Source organism: Netta rufina (genome assembly GCF_964035555.1).
Source record: "Netta rufina genome assembly, chromosome: 11".
NCBI classification, from domain to species: domain Eukaryota; kingdom Metazoa; phylum Chordata; class Aves; order Anseriformes; family Anatidae; genus Netta; species Netta rufina.
This window is the reverse complement of record NC_140134.1, coordinates 6,373,475-6,397,108: the sequence shown is the minus strand read 5'-3', so window position 1 is coordinate 6,397,108 and position 23,634 is coordinate 6,373,475. Positions and strand designations below refer to the sequence as shown.

The window sequence follows — 23,634 nt, the reverse complement described above, 5'->3', positions numbered from 1 at the left end:
TCTCTTGCAGTAATAACACGGGTTTTCTATGTGGCTCTTGAAAGTTACTTCTTAGCTTCATTGCACATTCATAAAAGGAAATTGAAATTTCAAGTCTAAAGCATTAACAAAAAAGTAAAGTATTGTGTATGTATATGAAACAAGCAGTAGAAATGTTGTATGATGGGGAGGTGAATGCAAGGCAACCTATCAGTCATCTTATGAGAATTATTAAACCAAATTTCCTTTAAAATTGGTTATTTAAATGCAAATTATCCTTTCATATCACATCATTTTCTTGTTTTCTGGATTATGAAAGACGTGTACCGTCAGTTGTGTTTTTACTGCCCGTAATCTACCACGTCTCAGTCAAGATCTGACTGCTCAAAACACTTCCTTCCATCCCTAACCCAACAAAATTCTATCTAAAAATACAGTAAAACTAGGTAGAATTTAACAGAACAGATAGTTAGCTTATTCTGTCTTCCTTGCCTTTGTTTACATTTGTTTAAACTGTCTGGGGAAAAAAAAAAAAGGCTTAAATAGAGTAGCATAGGAGTGAGACGAGGAGAAACCTGGTTAAATAGGTTGTATTTAGGTATTGACTCAGAATAAACAGTTAATTTGCCTTGTACTGATCTATACTTAAGGTTCCGATATAAAGTGGGCAGCTGCATTAAAACTGATTGAAGCTACTGAAGTTTCACAGGTGATTCACTGCAGCTTGTATACAACACTGCAGAATATCTAACAGCTGAATGGATTCACCTAGTGTGGTTTACTTTTTTTTTTTTTTTTTTTTGCTTTCTGTTTACACAGTAAATAGAGCACAGGCTCTTGCTTACACAAGATCCAGATCAGTCATGCTTTATTTAATAATCACCTAGCTGATGCCAGAATTCAACAAGTGTAATAGCAAGCTAAACAATCCTGGCTAAGAAGAATCTCATCTACCACTCATACTTCGTGGTAATGCTCATCTTAAACTTGCCAGCCTAGTCTGTCTCATCTTCAGGAGCTGGAGACAGAAGTCATAAGGCTGCTTTCAGTCAGTCACTTGCAAATACAGGAGTCACATGAGTCTGTGCTGTAAGTACAGTATATTTCTTTACATCTGCACTGTATCTAGCTTAACATGATCTGTGAAGCTAAGCAGAGCCACTTGTGATCTACATCTGTTTCTCTTTTTACCTCATTAAAATAGCACTTACAAAAAGGAAGCTGAATCCCTTCCCTGCAGAGGGATCACATTCTTGAATGAGGATAAGAGACCGCTTCCTATATCTGAGGCTGTTAAAAAGACTAAATTTACTGATAGTATTAAAAGTGCTTTGAGTGCAGCTGAACAAAAAGTACTCTGGATGAATTCACAAGCCATTATCTTTTCCTTTATGCCAGTGGGGTTAAAGGTAACATTTCCATTTGCTCTGAAAGCTTTTATTTCATCTGGTTGTATGGTCTCCGTATTTTATTTTATACTGTGAAAAGTGTATTTATAGCATTTCTTTTGGCACAGTCCGCTTTTGTCCTGTCAGATGACTGACTGTATTGTATGACAATCCCCAACATCAAGGAGCAAACTTTCACAGTGAGTTAAATAGTTACAGTAGAAATTTCGTGTAAGGAGTCCGGTGAAGATCTACATAACACAGCTTGTCTTGTTACCTGTACGATTAAAAGGTAAACTGCCGGCAAAGCAATAAACTGAAAATCAAGCTGTAGTTCTGTGAAGACTCCTGTCAGTTCCTCTAACCCTTACATTCCATCCGAAGAATGGTTTATGAACCACAGTAGGTAGAACTCAATCACGTATTTTAGAGTAGGTGCTGGAAGAGAAGTCTTACTGCAGGATAAACTTTGTTATCTGAAGGCTAAAGAAGATTGTGTGGTCTTGTTTACTTTTAATTCAAATATATTTATTTATTTATTTATTTATTTTTTCCCTCCCTGTATCAGACAGCATGACCTTTGACTAAGAAAGAATTTCATTTTTCCTAGCACTGTTAATTGTGAAGAGGAGCTTCAAGGAAACTGCTGGTGTAATACAGGAAGATATTGCTCAGCCGCAGACATAACGTGCTTATCCACATTGTTTTCACCTTCATTGTATTCTAGCTTGGCCATCTCCCCACATACTATGTTAGTTACAGAATTAGATTATAAACTCACTGGGACATGAGCCACATCTTATCATACTTATATTTAGCTTTGAGCAAACTATCAGATCTCAGCAAATAATAATTCTTGGCATATGATTATAACCAATGGCAGTTACTGCAGAAGCAGCCATCATCGTGTGATATTCCTCTAGCAGTCATTTTTTTCCTCCAAGAACAGGTTTTCCTCAGTAAACAAAACATAAATCTCAGCAGTGCTAAGCTCTGCTCAGAGGTTCAGACTATACATTATCTGCTGTATTTTGAAAGACTTAAGCTCATGCAGCACAATTCAGCAATAATTTCTATCCGATACACATCTGTCTTGTCTGTCGGAGGTCCTGTTGTAGCACAGAGGTTGCTGAGAAGACAATTTTTTAATGAAGGTCTCCGTGCTGCATTGAGCTTTCTTCCTTCTATACACCATGCATGTTTTAACCTCGAAAATTTTAAATACCAGTGTCTGCTAGGACTATGCCTGATAAATGCAATTTTTGTAGAATTATTCCTCTATTGTAGCGGAACATAAAAGTCAAAACCTGTGGTTATTTCGCTACTGCTACCTGTGGCTGCCAGTTGAAAAAGCAGCCTGATCTGACTTATTCGTCCTAAGCTCTCTCTAGTCAGCAGCACTATAAAATGTGGAGAAAGGCAGTGGTTCTGGAGAGCGGAGTTCCCTCTTCCAACCTGCAGAGGTACAGCAAACAAGCTGCCACACTACACTATTCAATTAGCTTGCTGAGGACAGCCTGAAAAAGAATTAGAATGTTAACACTTGAGACCCTGCTGTCAGCTCACTGCCGTTCAGTGCAGCATGTCTGTATGGCATCATCCTTTCCATCAGAGCAAACCAGTGTTTCTGCAGAATTAAGGATTATGGATTAAGCTTTATGTCATTTTTTTCCACATACATGAAAAATTTGCTGTTATAGATGAATTTTTCCTCTAGTAAGTAATTTCTTTACTTGCCATTATTCAGAAAGAACAATGTGTTAGTTTGCAGAAAGAGTCCAGATGGAACAGCCAGAAATACTTAAATCACTTTCTTCTCGTATCCCAACACTATGTAAAAACTTAACTCTTCCCACAACTCCATTTGTGCATGGCTGCATCACTGTACTAGGTAATCGCATGTTACCAAGTCATAAGAAAGAAATTAAAAATTGTAATTTCCAGAAATGTTGAAAAACAACAAACCATTAAAACCTCACAGTTCTGCTTACTACCTTCCAGTACTATCTTCCGGAGCCACCATGGTATCACCTCTCAGTACTATGCATTAAATCCTAGTAGCTGCTACATTCTGACATTTCTAAACTTTAATAACCTTGACTTTCTCTTGGCAGATTTGCAGCTTGATGCGAGGTGGAATAGCTGAGAGGGGAGGGGTAAGGGTAGGTCATCGTATTATTGAGATCAATGGACAAAGTGTTGTTGCAACTGCTCATGAGAAGATAGTACAAGCACTGTCTAATTCAGTGGGAGAGGTAAGGAAACTATTAAATACTTATCAAAGATTTAAAACTGTTGAATATTTCAGTTGGGAAGAAAAAGACAACATACTATGAATACCAACACCTCAGTAAAATGGAGTTGAGCACTAATAACAATTAACAAAACATTTTTGAACAATTATATATACATTTAGTATGTTTTTACACCTGTTCTCAAAAGTTCATGGCATGATTCTGAACCTCAGCCTACTGTTTGAATTAAACGAGTCAGTTAAGGGAAGAAATCACTTAAGCACATTAGCTATGAAAATGTCTCTTAGCTAACAACTACAGCAACTGCCATAAAAATAAATTAATATTCAAAGACCTGAGATTAAAATTTATATGTATTTTAATTCTTTCACTTCTATGGAGCATTTCCAACTTACCTTGGAAATAATTTAAGACATCTCTCTCCAGCACTTTTGGAGAAATCAGCGATGGATGAACAAGATCCTCTAGTTTATCAAAATCCCTACTGACTTTAGTGGTAGGATCATACACAACCCTGGCCAGATCTTCCACTAGGCTCCTTTGCCATAAATCAGAGGTAACTTGTTTTCCTGTGGAAAATGATACTTGAAAAAGAATACAGAATACATGCATGTTGGCAGGAACAAAGCTGTATAGGTTTCAACAGAACCTACATGCCTTTGTGATACCTGTTTGTTGCACATTTCACTAAACACATGAGGACATCATGCAACTTGTTTTTTGCAGCATGAAGAAACCAAGGTATCAAGGCAGCATGTGTCTGGTGAGGGTCTATAGGTACTTACAGCTGTTACTAAGTTTCTGACACAACTCCCATTACCTGATGTCCTATTAATCCCATTAGTCTGTAAGATCCCTCTGATGCTCATCACAATACTCTCTGCAAAAAGAACTTAAATATGCTAGCCATGAGAGAACCTGTGTCACCAAACCCTTAGCTGACGTTTAAGTGTTGGGTGATAAAGATCAAGTTGTGTGTTCAAATGTTCATCAACAAGGAGAAAACATTACCCTCCCACAGGGGAGGAAAGTAGAAGAAAATCCAGGTTCAGTTAATATCAGAACAGCAGAACCAGTTTTCAACAAGGTTTGTGCTGCTTCATTAGAAATGGCAGTAATCAGAGTAGAGTATAACAGTGGACAGTTTAATTATCTTTTCAGCTGTGTAATGTTACTTCCTGGCAATTGTCATTGGAAAAAAAAATTCAACAGAACAGCTCAGCAGAACCAGAGAACTTTTAACTAGAAACATTGGTAGCATTCACATCTCTAGGAACCAGTGGGAGAGACAGGTTGGGACTTACGAATTACTTTAATAAGTTAGCAGTTCTGTTAATTTCTGTGTCAATCAATCAACAGATTCATATGAAGACTATGCCAGCTGCCATGTTCAGGCTTCTAACTGGGCAAGAGACACCCCTATACATCTAGCTTGTGACTCTCTCGCAGCAACATAAATAAATGATTCCATCAGAGCTGAAGCCCTCATAGCTGAAGAGAACTTTGTATTTTGTATGAATGAAAGGCTTTGAAGCTGACCTGAGGACTCTGACACAAGGAACAGACAGGTGTCTGCCTTTTCTCCTTCCTTTTGATTTCTTTGGCAAAAAGTAATGAGAAGGATGGTCAAAGACAATAATCACTGACACAAAATCTTTGTAAAACATTTAAGTATTTTGCAACATCTTCTAAACTCTTTTCTCATAAAACTTAAAACATATTTATTTGTAACCTTTATGTGGAGTGATGTATGTATGTCTGTCCTGTTTGATAACATGGTGAATGTGAAAACTTGACGAATGAGACTGCAGAAAATGGCAAAGACAAGCAATTAGACAAAGCTGCGGCTGCCTTGAGCTAAAAAAAATCCCAGTCCCATAAAGTGGTCCACTCCTGATGGCATGGTGTGATTTTAAAACTGGTGCCGAATAGATGGTATTTCAGTGGAAAGGAACGTGTGCAGTTAAAACTTTTAGATTCTAATGTAAAGAAAACCACTGTAGTACTTGGTATTGTTATGACAAGTGTAACCTGTTTGGCAAGGTGTGAACATAAATATGTAACAAGTGTTTCATATGCTAAATAAAGAATAATTGCCACAAGATAAAAATCAAAATATTTATTTAGATACATATTTATTTTTAATGCTTGTGATTTTTATGATTTAACAGAGTGATTTCATGGATAACTTATTGCACAGTTTTGTGTAATGTATGTGTTGGGCTGTTTTGTTTTTTTTTTTAACTTTTGCATATTACTTTTTTGTTTATATTAGCTCTAAACGGGAAAGCCATGCTTACCTGTTTTCTGTTTTTTATAAAGCATTCTTATTCCTGAGGCAATGTGTTTTGAATGTGAATTGTTTTGACAAATAACCTAGCACCATCAGCAGTATTAGATTGTGTGTAGATTAAAAAAAAAAGTAGTAAAGTTGTATTCCTTATGACATAAATGTTAATTGGTGTAACTTTTTGTCTAGGTTTTTTTTTTTTGGGGGGGGGGGAGGGGCAAAGCCTTGAAGAAAATACACTGTGACTTAAGAAGCCTTACCATGCAGTAACTAAAGAGCTTTAGATGACTGTACTTCAAGGAGTAGTGTGTTGCATGCAACTGACCTTAGGAAAGAATTAACCTACTATCACTAATAAATCTGAAATAATAAATAAAGCTTGCTTATTTTCTTTGTTGTGTAAGTTTACATAGTAAAAAAACAAACAAACAAACAAACAAAAAAAAACAACTAGAATATCATTTAATTCTTCAACTAAGTGCAGTTGCAAAGGTCACAGATTTTTTTTTTTTTTTTAAGGGAATTCATCTCTTGAATTAAAAGTTCATGTATCGGTATTATCATCTTTAGAGTAGATGTTTTCAGATAGCATACCTGGTTGCCACTGGATGTCACTGTAACTTCACATCAGTACAGAATCATGCTATACTTAAAATACATTAAAATGGATTATTCTGTAAGACTTAAACTACCCATCTTCAGCTACATTCATTTGTGACCTTTTCACAGGATGTCTGCCCAGCTCAGAATGACACAAATGAACCCAGTATATGATTAAACCTCAAATGGAAACTGTAACACTACTGACAAGCACTGCTGCAAAAAAAATTAAACCCTGAAACGTCAACATGTGGTAGGTTCTTTATGAGAACCTTTTCTTTAAGGCCTTTTCCAATTTCCTCTGAGAGAGCCAAGATGAAGCTTGCACTGGAAGACATTGCTGGTAGACCTGTGTTTATGCTGGTAATCAAATTAGCATCAAGGATACTTCTTTTTTAAAAAAAAGATAATTTTAAATTATTCAAAAATGCAGCAGAGCCACTAAGAAATGTTTTAGTAATACAATTATCCAGACTACTAATTGGAATAACAATTCCTTTTTTTTAAAAAAAAAAAGTTTATGGCTCTGCTAGATAAAAATTCACCTAGTTTCATATCACTTGGCATTTGTAAGTTTATAAACTCTTTTTGGAAATGCAGAATTTCAGAGACTTCTTCCCTAATGCACCTTCTGGACACAATTCACAGAGTACTTAAAACATCAGTTTTCAATAGCACATACTGCTCCAACTAAAACTCTGGAGCATTCAGAACAAAGTAAAAACAATTCACACTGCAACCTTTAGTATAATATAAAAAGGCAACATCTTGAGGGTGGGGCGGGATGGGCAGGGAGAGGGCAGAATAATAAGAATTTAAATACAGCAGATCAGTTAGCCTGGCATGAAAGACGCTGGAAAAATGAATTAGAAGCAGCACTGTATGTGCATATGAATCACCTTTACATTTCTATCCAAATCAGTTGTTGAAAAACCAAAGTCCAGAAATACTTTTTATTAAAACACTGATCATAGTTAAAACACTTTGAGGTACATTAAATAAATACAACTTTTAAGTTGTACAGCCAGTCTATGGTGGTTTTGAAATGGTTTTCAAGAAATGCTAGACATCATCAACAGCATTTCTCTAAGTACAGTGGAATATATGCATTTCTGGTTGAGAAAACATTTGTTACGAGTTTACTAATAAATCAGTTAAATTTTTTCAAAATGCAGGGCTGAAATTTACATTCAGAAAATCAGGTGTTCTCTTCCTGCTGTTGGAAAAAAGTAGAATTCCAAAGGAAGATACTTTTTCCATTTTAAGCCATCCACTACTTGTATTTCTCCCAGTCCTGGTTTCTTCCTTAATTCTCTCTGCTGGAATCACATACCTGTGAATATTATCAAAGGATGGTTTCCCGGGAAACTCCAATTAAACTGTGAGGCCTGTCCCGCTCTAACCTGCGAGTGATATGGGACCTGTGTAAGAAGGCAACTGGAGAGCTCAGAGCACCACAACTCTGAAGATGAAGATCTTCTTGGAGCCGCTTTCTGGAGGTATTCGCACTCTGCTGGGAACTTGTAATAACCTGATCATCAAAAGGGCAGAAATGGAGAAGGGAAAAAATGGGGGAAAACAGTGAAAATTTATTTCATTTAAAAGGTTCAGCTTCTGAATATTACATCCTTCAAGCTACCTAGTGATGGAACTCCCACAAAGGAGCTGTGCCTTCATGCAGCCACCCAGAGCCTAGCCCACTTGCGTTTTTACAGCTGCTCACAGCTGAGTACGGCCTACTGGCAAGCAAAGGCAGGCTTGAAAGGCGTCAGGCCTCGCACCACTACTGTAGTATCATATCAGCAAAGGGGCGAGCAGGTATTTGTTTATATATGAATGAAAAGGACCAGTGGAAAAGGTGGCAGTTCTGCCTTATAAAAGATCCGTGTAAGAAGAAAAAAGAACCTTGCAAGCCTGATAAACAAGCATGTTGTTGTTAACAGAAGTATCCAACTGCTTCACAGATCTGAATTGCACAACCATTTCACCAAAATGCTGTAACTTCCTGAGTAGATTGCTGGGATAGCCTGGACTTGTACTGATAAATAACGTTTTCTGGCTGAAAATATATCTTTACTAGAATTTTTGCTTTATTGTGAAAAATCTATGTCCCCTTGGATCAAAGAAACCTGAACAGGGTAAATATTCAGCCACTGGTTTCTAGTTTAATGAGTTACATAAACACTCAAATTCTTTCATACTGCTTTGTTTTGGGATAAACTGTTTTTTTAGTTTAAATAAATTGTTTTCAGTTTTCTAACCTTGCAGATTTAATGACCTGCAAATCCGGTAAAGCAATAAAAATGTTAAAAGTTAATTCCACACTGACTCTCTATTAAGTATGTTATAATAGTACTGCTTGCATAATGACCTGACTGTAAGGTTAACTGATACAGCGATGCTGCTTTGTTCTACTTCATAGTTAGCAAAAAACAATCTTGCAACAAGCTTTTTTAAATGCTGTACATTTCCTGCTACATCAAACTATCTCTCAATAAAAATAAACACCCTGCAATTTAAGCATTACTATATCTTGTTTTAATACTTAGCAAATTTCCGTCACTTAGGGATCATCAGACTAATGCCACAAATACTAACTCATAATGGAGAAACAGCCCCAAACATGCATCCTTGATCATCTGTCCAGCTCTGGAAGGTCTACCATCAACCTGAACATGGTTAGTCAGTGCTAAGACCATTCTGCTTTTTGAATCTGACAGTGTAAAAGGAACTTCACTTTTATAGCTTTCATTCTGGCAACAATACTAGCAAGAGGTGATTCATCACCTTCCTTCCTGGAAAAAAAATTAATGAAATCAATAGACATATTATTAAACATGCATTAGATTATAAGTGTTGCTACCACTACTAGTTTTTTGTTTGTTTGTTTTAATATTTATATGATTCCTACCAAGCCTTGCATTTGTTTTATTCTCTCTCAAAACCATGAAGTGTCAATTATTTTTCTTAAAAATAGCAAGGGTCACTGTCATTCTTCTTGTCAGGAGAAGTAAGGGTAACTGTGGTGTTCTATTTTGAGATTGTGGCCCTGCTTGTTTATCTCCTCTTTCTTTTCAGCTAGCAGCTAATGTTGTACAAATACATCTGCCTTAAAAAAAAATAATAAAAAAGGACACAACAGATCAACAAATCCAAGCCAGTTCTTGAATCCATGCTATCTCCATGTATCACCACAAATTTATGTAGGGAATACTACACCTCAGGTTTAAAAAGCCTTTGGAAATAAGAGATATCGCTGACTACCAATGTGTAAACTCAGTTCCCTACAGATCTCTTTTAGGATTTTACCAGTACTGGCTTCAGCTGAAGAATTTAAAATGCATGTATAATTGCCTCAGTGTAAAATGCATTACTGCTTGATAAATACAAATTATTTCCTACTAAAGCCATGTTACCACAAGATATCATTTGTAATAATTCTCTGAACTATTCAAAACTATAAAAACATTTTCATAAGGCACATGTCTCATCAAAGTTGAGCAAATCTTTAGAACACGAGTGACATACCTGGTCTATAATATTGGCACTGAAGATGGCTTCTTCCATGTGTCTTTCATCAGATTTTATTACTGATCGTATACTGTTCACTACATGACGTACTTCTGGAGGGAGATTACAGTTTGAATGTTCCAAAAATTTGGCAACTAAAATTTTGGTGTCTTTATATGCCTTAAGGTCCACTAAAGAGCGTGGTCGCTCTTTTGAGGCTGTTCGCAAAGCCTTTGGCTTTAAGTGGAAATCAATTTTCCTTGTATCCCTCTGTTTTCCAGTTGGTAGGAAACTGCTCAAAGAATGCTGACAAGCAGAGGCAGCCATATGAGAATCAGAAACAGGAACTAAAAGAAGGGGGGGGGGAAGAATATCTTTAAAGTAAATGTTTTACACAAACCAGAACAACAAATAAAAACCACAAAACAAAACAAAACACACACAACAAGGCAAGTCAAGTATCTTCACAAAAGGTTTTGTCATAAATTGTCTGTTTTCTCCAGAGATAACAAAAACATGTCATCGAGGAAACCTTTTAACCAAAGGTCAAGGTACAATTCATTCTCATGACCAAGAAGGGCTGTATTTAGGGAGAGTGTGGGAATAATTAAAGTGCTTCATAAATCAGGCGTTTTTGTTACCTTTACTTTCAGCGATTTCAGTGAACATTACTGGTAAGGGCAAATGCCAGCTACTCGTTGTTACATATGTAACTTGGAATGTTTTAGCTCGTTTGGCTTTAAGGATAAAGTTCCCCTTGCTTCTAGGTAGGCCCCAAAAATGATAAGTGGGGAATCACATATGAGAGATTGGTGAGAAATACAGAGAAAGCAAAAATGCTAAACTAAGAGTCTTCAATCGCAGCATTTGTGATTTGTGATCAAAGGCGGTGTCCAAAATAAATAAATAAATAAAGCAACATAACAGAATGAGAAAGTTCTGCCTCCACGCCTCATGCTTGCATGTGTAGAGAATCCGTTTTTGCTCTTCACAGTATGCTGTGAGACAAAGAAACCCAATCCACTATATTTAGTACAAGAACCAGGAGTCTGGCAAGAGGTGTGCTCGGTGAACACATGTAAGTACGGTTCTGTTGGAATTGTACATCATGCATTTGTGCTGTTACTGAGCAATTTTTACTCCAAACTTTCTTGCTCATATTTCTCTATCAGGAGCTTATTTTAATTTTTAAACCAAAATAATGAAATCTACACAATCCTGCTTTAGAAAACAGATCCTCACCTGTTTCTAATGTTGCTGGAGATAATCCTGCATCTTGATGCCGTCTACATGCAGGAGGAGTCCAGGCACAATGATCACCTTGAACCAAAGACAGACAGACAGAAACAGCACAATCAAGCCCTGTTATCCTGTGCTGAGAGCAAGGAAAAATACATTTGGATCGTTTGGATCTTTTATCATCTCCTTTACAGAATGAATCTACTCAGCTGCAATACTACTTGCAAGATGTCCATTCACAAAGAGAAACTACTATATTCAGAAACATCCTGGGTAGGTGACCATTATGGTTACTGGTGATACAATTAATAACAAATGTTTCCAGAGCTTCAGCAAACAGCTCTGGATGTAGCTGTCTTCTAATGACAGTGTTTCTGGGATGCCAGCACAAGCATCCATGATCACAAGATCACACTGTGCTGTAATTAACAGTGCACTCTTTTTGATCTCAAGCTTCTGACAGGCAAGATGGAATAAGCCCTTCCATTCTGCTGGGTGTGTTTGTGCCTGTTTTCAGAACTGAAAACTATTTTAAACTTCTTGGTAGATTAGTAGAGGTTTTCTTTCATATCTTTAGGGAAAGTTTGTAATGAAAATAATGAAATGAAGTCAAACAAACATAAGATGCTGCACAGAAAAGTAAGCAAAGAGACAGCCACTGTCCTGTCTTGAATTTTCCTCATGGAGCTGACACACTGCAACACATGAATCACAGCATGCTTAATGAGAGGAGACACTCGAGAAGTTCCATCTTCCCATCCTTTATTACCCTGCTTAACAAACCTGTGCCAGAGACAAAACTACAATACTGGACACTACTCTGAATTACATGGAGCACGGACACTACCATAATCACCCTGGAGTATCCCAGGACACTCAGCTGACAGAGCCACGTGGTCATAATCTCTGCATTTTGGCATAGATCAAGTTTACTGAAACAAAGATCAGTGCTCAAAGTTGATTCTGTCCTCCTTTCCTATGATAAACTTTATGGAGAAAAGACAGGAAAATGTGCAAACCTCTCATTTGTAAGGTTCACCCCCCCAATCCTCCCTTTTTTTTAAGTGGTAAAATTTTTTTATAGAGATTTTATGTGAATGCATGAGACTTAAATCAGGGAATTGGAGACTTAAAATCAGGGACTACACAGTGATTATAAAGACAGCTATTACACCAAACTTTTATCTAGTTTCTATACTAGAAATGACAGATACTTTAAAACAAATAAACTCACTTTCAGCATTAAATGATAAATGGGGGAATTACTGAGTCCACCTTGACAAGACGTGCTTGAAGCACGTGACTCGTGTTATCAGTCTAAAAGCCTACCCAGTTGTTACAACCCTATTGCACTCATGCAACAACCCTGTGCCAAATAATTTATGCTCCAAACTAGGTGCAGTGCAATCACAGTAACATTCAAGGCCAATTTGAAAAATAAAAAAAGCCCTACACAGTTAACTTTAAGGTTGCACTTCTAAATCTGTTACCATTGACTTCTGTGGGCAGGTTAATCAGCCCGTGAGTTATTTTTTTTAAAGCAAAAAGACGGGATCCTAGGGCAAAGCTAAACCCCACTTACTGACCTGACCATTACATTTTCCCATTCGTGAAAATGCCTGAAGCTCCCCCAATCCTCAAATCCCCCAAATCTATAGCGTGTCTCTTACATGACTTATTAGTCTCAATGAGATGCAGTTAGACCAGCAGTCAGTTATGACAAACCTAGATCAAATGCTTCTTTAAGTGAGCTGAGTATAAAGAACTTCAGCTGTGTGTCACAGCTTAGGACAAGTGTGCTTAAGGGCTGCTACAAGCAGCCTGTACACGTTAGCAGAATTGTGCCACTTCTGATTTCCAAATAAAGGTCATCAACAAGTAGAGCGAGGAAGGTGCGTGAAATGAAGTAGTGAAAACCTTCACAGAGTAAAATTTTTCAAATTCTAGTTTGCCAAAAATATAAATGAAAGAAATGTGCAGATCTAAACTCAAGTGCTTCTCTTGAACATTCGGTTTTAAAGAGTCTTCTGTACACAGCATACCAGAGAACTAGGCCAGCATCAAGACATTCCCTCGGAGTTACCCCATCTCATGCTCCCGCTCTGCCATGTGTGACCAGTATCTCTAGAACTATCTCTGCTTCGTTATTCATTATTACAATCTTCACTAAGACCAGTTAAATCTCAGTCATGTTTAACCCCTGTTCTCAACTAGGGAACTTGGAAATTAGAATAATTCCTATAGCGATAATAAATTAAATATGCCACTCCTCCAGAAAAGATGATGGATGTATTTAGGACATGTTAAGAATGATGGCAGAGCATCTGTTAGGGCAGATGTCCCAGCAGTCAGCTAGAGCACATAGATACGGCTGCCTACATTAATATCTCTGTCAAACACTACTCAGAGAGCATATGGAGCTCAATATGGAAAACTCACACAATGCAATCCAGAAGAGAAAGGGCTGTTCTTCTCATGTTTGGCACAGTGTAAAGGATTCAGAAATTCCTACTTACTGTCTGCACAGCAGCTTCATAGCACCTACATATCCTAGCCGAGGAAATTTCATTAAAAAAGTGCAGACTTCTAGATTAAAGATTCACATTTCCTCGACAGCATGCTGAAGCCAGATTTCTAAAGGTACAAGACATTCAATTACTGAACTAGGTATGAGGTCTCTGAAATTCATAGGAACAGAATAATGATGCCAAAAATATAATAGAACCAACACTTCATCTTCCTAAATGAAACCAGTCATTTCAGCATTTTGTCTACTTTTGTTCTGATGTAGTCATGATTTTTTCTCTAGAAGCCTTAGAAAGCCCAGTGAATGCATATGTATCAGCATCATCTGACAACTCCCAAAGCTTTCATCTTTATTTTCAAACCACTACTCCCAGTCACCCCTTTGAATCTCTCCAGTTTACATCCTTTTGTAAAACCTGTACTTTTCAAATGCTTCAGACAGATCTACATTCCTGCTGTTATTTGACCAAGCCACTCCCTTCTAAAGCAAACATTTATTTTCCACCAATAAGCTGATTTTTATGAAGATACAGGGTTCAGCTAACAACTCCTCTCTTCTTCCCAACTTGTCTAAAAGGAGATTCATAGCAGAAGATGCTTAATCCTCAGCAGTCAAAAGCTTTCCTTTTCATTCATCAACTTGTCATGTGCCTCATCTTTCATTTATTTTTTCTTTAAAACTTGTCACTGTACAGTCCAATACAGTTACATTGTGACTGCCTCTGAAATGAACCAGTCCTGTCAATGTCAGTGTCACCTTCAGGAAACACAACCTGCTGTATTATAAGCATGACAGCTCAATTAATCATTTCCCACATAGAACCCAGCTATTGTTCAACCTTGTAGTTCAGTTTCTCAATATAACAGTAAAAGAGGAGTGGAAGCATCTACTCAGGGGATGGTTTTCTGATCAGCGCAGAAAGGCTGGTACAATTCAGAAAATCCAAAATTAATTTCACTGTCATTTTTACCACTTTCACTTAAAAAAAAAAAAATAGATCTAGAAGATGTGCACGGAATTAAGTCTTCACATGTCAGTCAACCCTCACTGAAAAGTTTCACAATGTACAGCAGCACCAAATGCATTAAACCAACATCACTCATTAGGTCCAAGCTCCGTCATCCTCGTTACACTACACCTACCTTCTGCATAAGACGAACACGACACAGGATCACTCATTGATCGGACTATATTTGAATTTCGGCATTTTGTCCCATGGTGCTGCTGGACAGTACTCTCGGGGCTGCTCACATATGATGCAGTATTTGGAGGTCCAAAACAGGGAGCAGTCTGGGAAGGGACAGCGGGCTGGCTAGAGACCATACAGCAGATCTTCTTTTCTTTCAAATGTGCTGTGACATTGCTTTCTTGAGCAGAACTCTGCAATTCTCTTTCTGAGGGGCTGAAATTCACTGAGGAACAGTCTGAGGATCTGCCGTGAGCACAGTTCTCATTTTCCTGTCCTTGTGACTTGTCTGTAGATGCTCTGCTGTGCAAACTGTCATCCTCATCAGGAAAACCCTCTGAGCAAGTTCTGTGGGACCTGCAGCGGATGCTGTAATCCAGACTGCTGCAGCTCTGGCCTGTAGCCCCTTTGCGGCTCGTACAGCAGGGAGAAAAATCTGCCGAACGGAGAGACCCCTGAACTTCCAGTGAACAAAGATCTTCGGAGGAGCAGCTGTGGTCTGGGACATCGGCAGCCTCAGAGACCATCAGCGAGGTACTCTCACCAGAAACTGCAAAACAAGAGACCCAGAGAAAAAGGAAGACTTCTTGCACCACCAACTTCAATATCCTAATTTACATTTGGGAATTGTCACGTAGATCAATAATTATTCCAAACCTTTCAGGTGACAGAATGCCAAAGCAGTAACATAATTTACTTGTTTTTAGTGTCTTTCAGCAAAGGTAATTTGTGTTGTCAACCACTTCCATCAGCTAATAAACATTTTTGAGCACTGAAGCCAAAGTCCCATCTGAAACTACATTTGGCTAGCAGCAGATCTGCCACTGCTGGTTTCTCTGGTTAACAGTGAGAGATTGCATGTGGTGGTAGGCAAAGTAATGCTTTACAGAAATGCTGGAAAAACAAGGCTCTGATTGCTTCCAAACCTATCACTACTGTAAGTATGAGCTTTCTAGCCAGGCATAACTTCCTTCAAACATATATTTAAGATCTATACAAATGAGAACTCTTCACATCAGATCTCTGGCACACAACCTAAGAAATCAGACACTCACGTTTCAGATACAAGCTAAACATTCTGTGCAGGGCCACATCATCTTGGAAGCCCTCTGTACTACAAACTGACATCGTTAACACCTCCTCTGCCACGTGTTCATACAGACGTTATGGATGGAAGTGACTCCGTGTACGAAAATAAGTATTTGGCTCTGCATTATTCCCAAATTTGTGACAGAAATTAAGGAAATTGAACTAGATCACATCACCTCCCAGTCTCCAGTAATATAAGCAACATTTTTCCCAGATCTGACTGAAATTCCTGAGAAGGCCCTACATCCGAAATCAAAATACTTACAAATATAAATCACATTATTCTGTTCAGCTCAGCATCCTCTGATACCCTCTTCTGCATAACAGCTGTCACTAACCATACTGATGAGACAAATTTATTTTAACTTTTGTGTTCACAGGAACAGAAAAATAGGATCTTGCAGTGAATAAGGAAATGCTCATAAGCACCCCCAAATTTTGGTGTCTAGGAAGCAGAAAGCTTTTCACAATAGGCAGAAATTAACTATCAACATGAAAAACAAGTATTCATGAAATTAGATTTTATGAAAGACATTTTTTCCTTACATAAAATAGATCAAGCCAACTATTTTCTTTTGGGGTTCCTAGGCAATAGATTTGTAATACTTACAACACAATTACAAGATTGCCAAAAAGGTCATTATAATCACTTATGGAAATACATCTGTGCAGCTACACTATGTTAAAAATGCTTAACATGCACTGCTCAAACTGCAGTAGTTTACTGGACCATTTATATATGTGATGGGTCCCCAAACATTTTTTACCTAATGAGACGATTCTTTTCAACATACTCTTTTAACTGAGGCTTCGAAACACCTATGAAGTTATCTGGATAACTGGATAAATGAAAGTATCAAGTTTATGCCTGTCTTCAGAGCAGAGATCTTCACTGTCTTAACTCTGGTTTGGTTGGATTTAACTGATAGCTAGACTGGGGCTGTTTGTACCATTTTCAACCTCAAGGGCCTTACACTGTATTTCCACCACTCAAGGGCCTTACACAGTACTTACAGCTTCATACTGTGCTACTCTTCCACGGGCACTTTTTTTCCCCCCCGAGTACTATACAAAGCAGGAGAAGGGGTTTGACAGATGTGAAGTCCAAACGTACTTTTGAATTTTAGTACCTAGCTGTGCATTAGTCCTTGTTAATAGCAGAAATTAAAGGCCAGTCACCTTCAGTTATCATACTCCACTGCAGTAGTCAAACATCAGCTTGTTTGTTTGAATATTTAGCAGTAGTTAAAGGTGACAGCTGATGGCTCTGAAAACTAAAGTCCTTCAATTACATGCAGAACAGACACTGTGTTTAAGATCAGATTCTCCTTGCTAGGCTGCTCCTCTCTGCCTATAAGTGTACTAACTGAGAACACCTACCAGTCTGTTCATTATATGAAATTATATGAAAAGTATTTATTGGAAGCTTTACTACAGTAATTATTTAATGCAAACTACCCAGCATCACTCAATCCACATAGCTGAAGCCACTGAGTTTAAAAGGGCCCTCCACAGCAACAGACACGTTAAGGAGGCCTCTGTTAGTAACTTTTTAACTTAAAATAACATGCTCTGAGCTTTTACTCATATGCTACTCTCATTCACATCTGTGCTTCAGGAAGCACATTTCTTGTCCGGGCTGCTGGAAGCCATGCAGGGTAACTACAACATGCAGAGGGGACACGTGCACTATCATACAGGCGCTCATGTTTGCTGACAATGAGAAACAAACTGCCTGCTATACGCAGAACTCTTCAAAGAGAAATGACAGTTGTCGTAGCTGCCTCAAAGGGCTTTAATCACAATGAGTACGCTTCCAGGGGAGCTACAGAGCATGCTTTGTTAAACAGAACTCCCTTCTCAATTCCTCTGTGCTTCCAGCCACATCTTTTATGGCTGCAAAAAGGTTCTTGCCATGAACAATTTGGAAGCAAATCCTTCTTTCTACATTAGCAAAGGCAAAAAAAGAAGTAAAAGCCCACTCAAAAATCCTACACAAAAATATCTCAGCCAAGTAGATGGCAATAACACTATGATCAATCACCTTGTGTGCTGAAGCCCGGGGTCATGTTCCTCTCACCCAAGCTTGATTCAGATACTTGCTGATCAGTACCAGTGACCTAAATGAAAATTGTTTAATGAAACAGTACATTAGTCAGCAGTTTACCAAAACAAAGCATAGCACTGATGATCTGAACAATACAGAGCTGGCAACATGAAATAACTATCTGCTGCTATTCAGTCTGAAACCTAATTGTAATATTTTACAATGTTTTTGGGTTGGGAAAAATGCAGTGCAAAGCAACGTGCTTAAAGCATTTCTTAGTTTGTTTTTCTAGAATCTACAAGCTAAATTCATCTTGAATACATAGCAGCTGGGGCTGCATGGCCACATTACAAAACCTGCATGTCTGCAGTGCTTCAAACTTATTAAAAACAGTCTCTTCCAATACTCTATATTTTTCGTATTATGTTTCACATTATATCATCCTAAAAAGGATGGAGAACAAAAAATAACCACAAAAACAATCATAAGAACCATATTTTCCTCTGTGTATTTGCCTAGATGTTAATACCTGCTGTATTTCTAAGCCCTATAAGAGCACTGCCCGACTGAGGGGCAGGGTGTTCTTCACCCTGTCGGAGATTGCTGAAGGGAGATAACACTAGTGACTTTTTTCTGAAAGAGTAGATCAAAGTGGGTAACTTCCCTCCACTTTTGAAAATCGTAACAACAAAATACAAAATCAGTCCCACTGGAAAGACTTCATACATAAACAGCTGAAATTTGGAAATTTTTCTTTCTACTGATTTTAATAGACTTTGTGTCGAACCTTTTTGCCAGTCTCATTAAATTTTCAGCAGTTCTTTGGGATTATGATTACTGTATGTATATTTAATAAAAAGGCTCCAATAAACAGCTCATAAGAATACATGTGAAAAATATAGAAAGACAGGTCAAAGGGAATAAGATGGATACTATCCTTAGTAGAAAGAATCAAATATGCTCCTGTAGGGCCACAATTAACTAGTAAAAGCTCATTACAGTTGGTGACAGACTTTAGAAATAACCATCATTCACCTCTTTGAAAACCTTTTTGTCAAGAGATTAATTTATATGTGGCCTTCTAAAAAAATTGAATGTAACACTATTACTCTGAACTTATTAAGAAAAGAGCTTTCAATGCATATGCCAGTGTAGATTAATGCATGCATATATACATATAGCTTACTGCACCTACTCATTTCTAAAACATATCTATCCGTAGCTTACTCTCACCAAGTGATCAAAAAATATTTTTCAGACACAATTTTAAGAAGTGATTCTAAGCCTAAGGGTTTGGGAATATAACCCCCAAAATAAAAAAGAACCAGAAACATTTTAACTCAGCAATACATGAAAAGGGGATTGGAAACCAAACAAAAGGCAAAAGCAGTCATAATTTTAGAAATATGCTTGAAAAAGAGATTTTTTTTTCTTTGAAGAAAACTATCATATCTGTGGTAAGAAAAAGATCAGTGATGTCACTGTAAGTTGCAGATGACTCTTGGGAACTCACTGTGGAAGTGCTTACTCTTCTGCTTCAATCTAGCACAACACATTCATGTCTTTAGTACATGTTTTATTCACTACATCAGCGTTTTAGAAGTATTCTACTGCTTATGCTGAAATAATAGCCTTCATCAGCTAGGAGATACATATTTTCTAACCTGAACACCTACTACCAAACTGCAAAAAGTTTACTTTTGCAAATGGAAATTGTAGTTTTATTTTCAAATAGGTAATGCAAGAACAACTTTATGGAAGCAAATATAAGCATGTAAAAAGGATGTAAAGTTTTGTCCAAAGCAGGAAGTGTCCTTGAGTGCTTTTTGTTGCTGGAGAAAGTTGGATCAGAAAATAGTTATTTTCTCTAACTAGACTTCTGAAGAAATAATGTTTTAAAAGGTGTTTGCTATTCGTGCACTAAACGCTAAGGGTTCTACTAAAATCTATGTCGTTTCACAAATTCTTAACCATGACAAAAGAACATCTGCTGAATACTTGTGCTGAAGTGTTTATTGGCCTTGTACGTTCTCCCAGTCACCTGGCAGATGTAGTAGCATCGTCTAGTACCTATAAAATGGTCTAGTGCCTATAAAATCAGTTACGTGCAAGGTTGAGGTTTTGGCAAGTCTCCACTACTGAAGAAGAGCCATCTGAGCTTCAATCTAGTAAATCTAAAATAATTTCTGAATATACTTTATATGCATTTGTAATTGATTAATCTTCTTGCCTGGGGGGGGGGGGAAGGAAGGAGAATTATGGTTTTAATTGTAGGAGATAACAGTGACAAGATTTAGTTAGATCAGTTGTGTAACAGTTGGCATGCGGGTTTACACAGCTTCCTGCACTGCCTCGTGTAACAAACCTTACTGACTTGTACATTCTTCAACATAAAGGCTGGCAAACAGTCACCAAGTTATCAATAGAAAAAGGTAAGAAAAAACATGCTTTAACAAGTCTGAACAGACTACAAGTCAGTAAAACAAAGTAGTCACTGGTATAATTCACCCAGATATGCTTGTTCTTTTCTACACCCTAGTCAATAACTCCCATGGAAAATAGTGTGGAAAACTTTTTTTTCCATGGTCGTAAAACCAGAATTCCTAATCAGTACAGATGACAACAGCAATTTTTGTTTAGATGCAACCAGTTAAATTAGCGCTGACATTTGTTGTGTATGAAATGCATGAATACCGAGTCTAATTTGATACAATTTAATAAAACTCTAAGGAGCTCAATCCATCTAAAACCAAACACAATCTATTGCTTGACGCTCAGTAAGAGATTAATAATTACTGTCACATAATGGTTCCCAGAAGCACTTCTGTAGCTAAAGCTCTGCCGTGATTTCCATTGCAAAGTGAGGGCTTCAGTTCACACTGTCCTGTGGCTTGATGTGTATTAAATGGGAACGTCTGCACCACATAAGAATTTAGGATTCCATTTGTTCCCTATTAAAGACCTAAAACTGTCTTGGACTTTGTCTCGATTCCTCCATTTACAGACCGATTGTGACACTGACTGCAAAAAATAGGCTAGGGCTTTTGCCATGAAAAGCAACATACAAAGTTGCTGTGTAGGCTTTAGTTAGCACTGCCTATATACTTCACTTCTGATACGGAGCACCTGTTCTTATTTTGCTCCTGTAACTTCTCCTAATCAGCAGCTATCAGGCAGATGGAAACTTGCTATGCAATTATCACCACTTAGTAATTTAAAATCACCACTCCTTTTTGCTATCTGAGAAATGCTTCTGGAACCCACCTGTCTGAGATGGACATGCAAGGTTCTGACACTGACCCCAGATACCAAAGTTTAGCAGTTAATTAATACATCTGTAAATTAAAGCTCATGGTCTCCTTGAAAGAGCATGACTTTGCTACTTTAAATTATGTCTTGTTAAATTATATTTTTGTGATATTCTAGGTGCTGTTATGCTGTTGGATACTGATGTACACGCAAAGCATAATCCCAATTACAAAAGCACTCAAATTGATTTTATGCTTAACAATAAACAGACCTTCTAAACCTTATTTAGTACTACATAAAAATATCACAGATATGATCAATCTACCCCTCCTCCCCCCCCCAACAATGTATAATTTATATTACTTTTGTCTTTAAAAAAAATATATATATATATTAATTACTGAAAAAAAACAACTCCTTCAGGGCTTGAAGGTTCCTCTGACTCAAAGTACAATTAACTCCCAAATTATTTTAGATCATTAAAATAATCTGAAAGTGTTTCATATAATGAACATTTGGAGACTATGTAAAGAATTTCCTTTGGCTTTCCTTACCTGACTAGCAGGTGTCTCTCCAATCACTGCCTCATAAGGAGGGGGCAGCTCAGTTGGATACAATATTCCTGGGCTGTTAATGGTGACTTCATATAAAGCACTGAACGGGGAATGAGGAAAGTCCAAATGGAGTCCTCTACTTAAAAACACAAACAAGGCAAATTAACTCTTAGGAAATCAAATTAGATTTATTTGGCAGACTATTATCTATGCCACAGTGATGTAGAGCTTGCTTTGCATCAAAAGCAAATACACTACAAAGAAATTCATTCAGGAAATGCAGAGCGCCAAAATGAATCCCTCATTCATAGTATAGCTTTAAAAAAATGCATTTCATTTTGGATACCAGCCATCTGTACTAGCCCATTTCAATCACTCATGTCCTTCACTACTCCACAACAATGCACATACACACCAATCATTCCCTTAGAAAATTAAATCTCACATTCAACTTCAAGCGCACAATGTTAACCATAAAAGGATTATCTATATGCTCAGTTGCTTTAAGTTCAGGTATTGTTATCCTTGCCTTTAGTTAAGTTCAATCACTTCTCTATCACAACAGTGCTTTAACATAAATATTTCTGCATGAGTCCTAACAAGTGTGCAGAATAGATATGTAATCTTCCTGGAAAAGAAGCACCTAACGTAAGCAGAAGACATTACTTCGCTTCATATTCTTTGAAAGAGTTTCACGGTCTGTAGCTCAGAGCAATGCAGTAACTAACAACAGGGAATAAGAATCACCTCTGTGCCTCTACCACAGGTGTGCAGGTGTACTCTGGGGGGTAGTAGGGTGGAGGTGGTATTGGTGGTATGAACTCATCGAAATCCAAGGTTTGATGCAGGATAGTCCCGTGCGGAGTCATGCAGTCCGGATTGGCAGAATGTGGCCGCTGTGGCAGAAACTGAAAATGAATAGGTCAAATTCCTTCAGACGGTAGAAACAAAACTATCACCGATAACATGAATGGTAACAAAGGTCAGTTTTAGCAACTCTGATCAATACATGATTTTATGAATACCCATACGGAAACGGAAGAGAAACTTCTGGAAGCATAAGAATACGTGAGATCAGCAAGGAGTGAGAATTAAATTGCTAAAATATAAAACAATGTTTTACTGAAGGCAGAGGGATCTGTGCCTCAAAGCACTTACCCTTAGGGCGGAGAACAGGCATTTCAAAATAAACAGCATTTCAAGAAATAATTCTATCTCACAATACAATTTTATTACAGCACTACATAATCACCCGCACTTTAATAATTGAGTAACAATAGATACGATAACTAAAATAACAAAATACTTGCATGTTTTTGATTCCAATTTGAAATGTCTTGTGCTTAAAACAAAACTAAACAACCCCCAAATAAAACAAACTAGAAATCAGTTGCCATATAGTTATTACATTTTGACTAAGGATACTGTATTTTTCACTTAAGCAACAACAAAAAATGCACCATTTAAAATTATTCTTAATAAACATTTATCATTTGGTGATACAGATAGAACACATGTATACATTGTATAAAGGTTTTAAATACTGGTATGAATGTAAGATAGATATTTATTCCATAACATCTCACAACCAAAAAGAAAATAACCACAATAAATAATAAAAAATAATAATTCTGCAAAGCACTGCCAATATTTGTGTCAAGAACCTATTCAACTTCTAGCACAGCAGTGATATCAAGAAGCCATTCTGATACTTTTGGTGT

The 23,634-nt window shown here is 37.4% G+C and overlaps 2 protein-coding genes across 3 annotated transcripts in view; one reads left to right on the top strand and one right to left on the bottom strand.

The window, feature by feature from the left end:
• The window catches only part of APBA2 (amyloid beta precursor protein binding family A member 2), a gene marked incomplete at both ends in the record, with an annotated part of 41,926 nt that extends 36,873 nt beyond the window's left edge, over positions 1–5,053 (top strand). For both annotated transcript variants that reach the window (XM_084293140.1, XM_084293139.1), the window contains 2 exons: positions 3,482–3,622; positions 4,982–5,053. In XM_084293140.1, the coding sequence (XP_084149266.1) occupies positions 3,482–3,622; positions 4,982–5,053 (213 nt within the window). The remainder of the gene's footprint in view (positions 1–3,481; positions 3,623–4,981) is intronic.
• A 2,560-nt stretch (positions 5,054–7,613) lies between these two features.
• The window catches only part of ENTREP2 (endosomal transmembrane epsin interactor 2), a gene marked incomplete at its 5' end in the record, with an annotated part of 130,909 nt that continues 114,888 nt past the window's right edge, over positions 7,614–23,634 (bottom strand). The window contains 7 exons of the mRNA XM_084293177.1: positions 7,614–8,043; positions 10,041–10,369; positions 11,265–11,342; positions 14,931–15,524; positions 18,108–18,183; positions 21,914–22,049; positions 22,661–22,821. Coding sequence (XP_084149303.1) covers positions 7,858–8,043; positions 10,041–10,369; positions 11,265–11,342; positions 14,931–15,524; positions 18,108–18,183; positions 21,914–22,049; positions 22,661–22,821 — 1,560 coding nt within the window. The 3' untranslated portion in view covers positions 7,614–7,857. The remainder of the gene's footprint in view (positions 8,044–10,040; positions 10,370–11,264; positions 11,343–14,930; positions 15,525–18,107; positions 18,184–21,913; positions 22,050–22,660; positions 22,822–23,634) is intronic.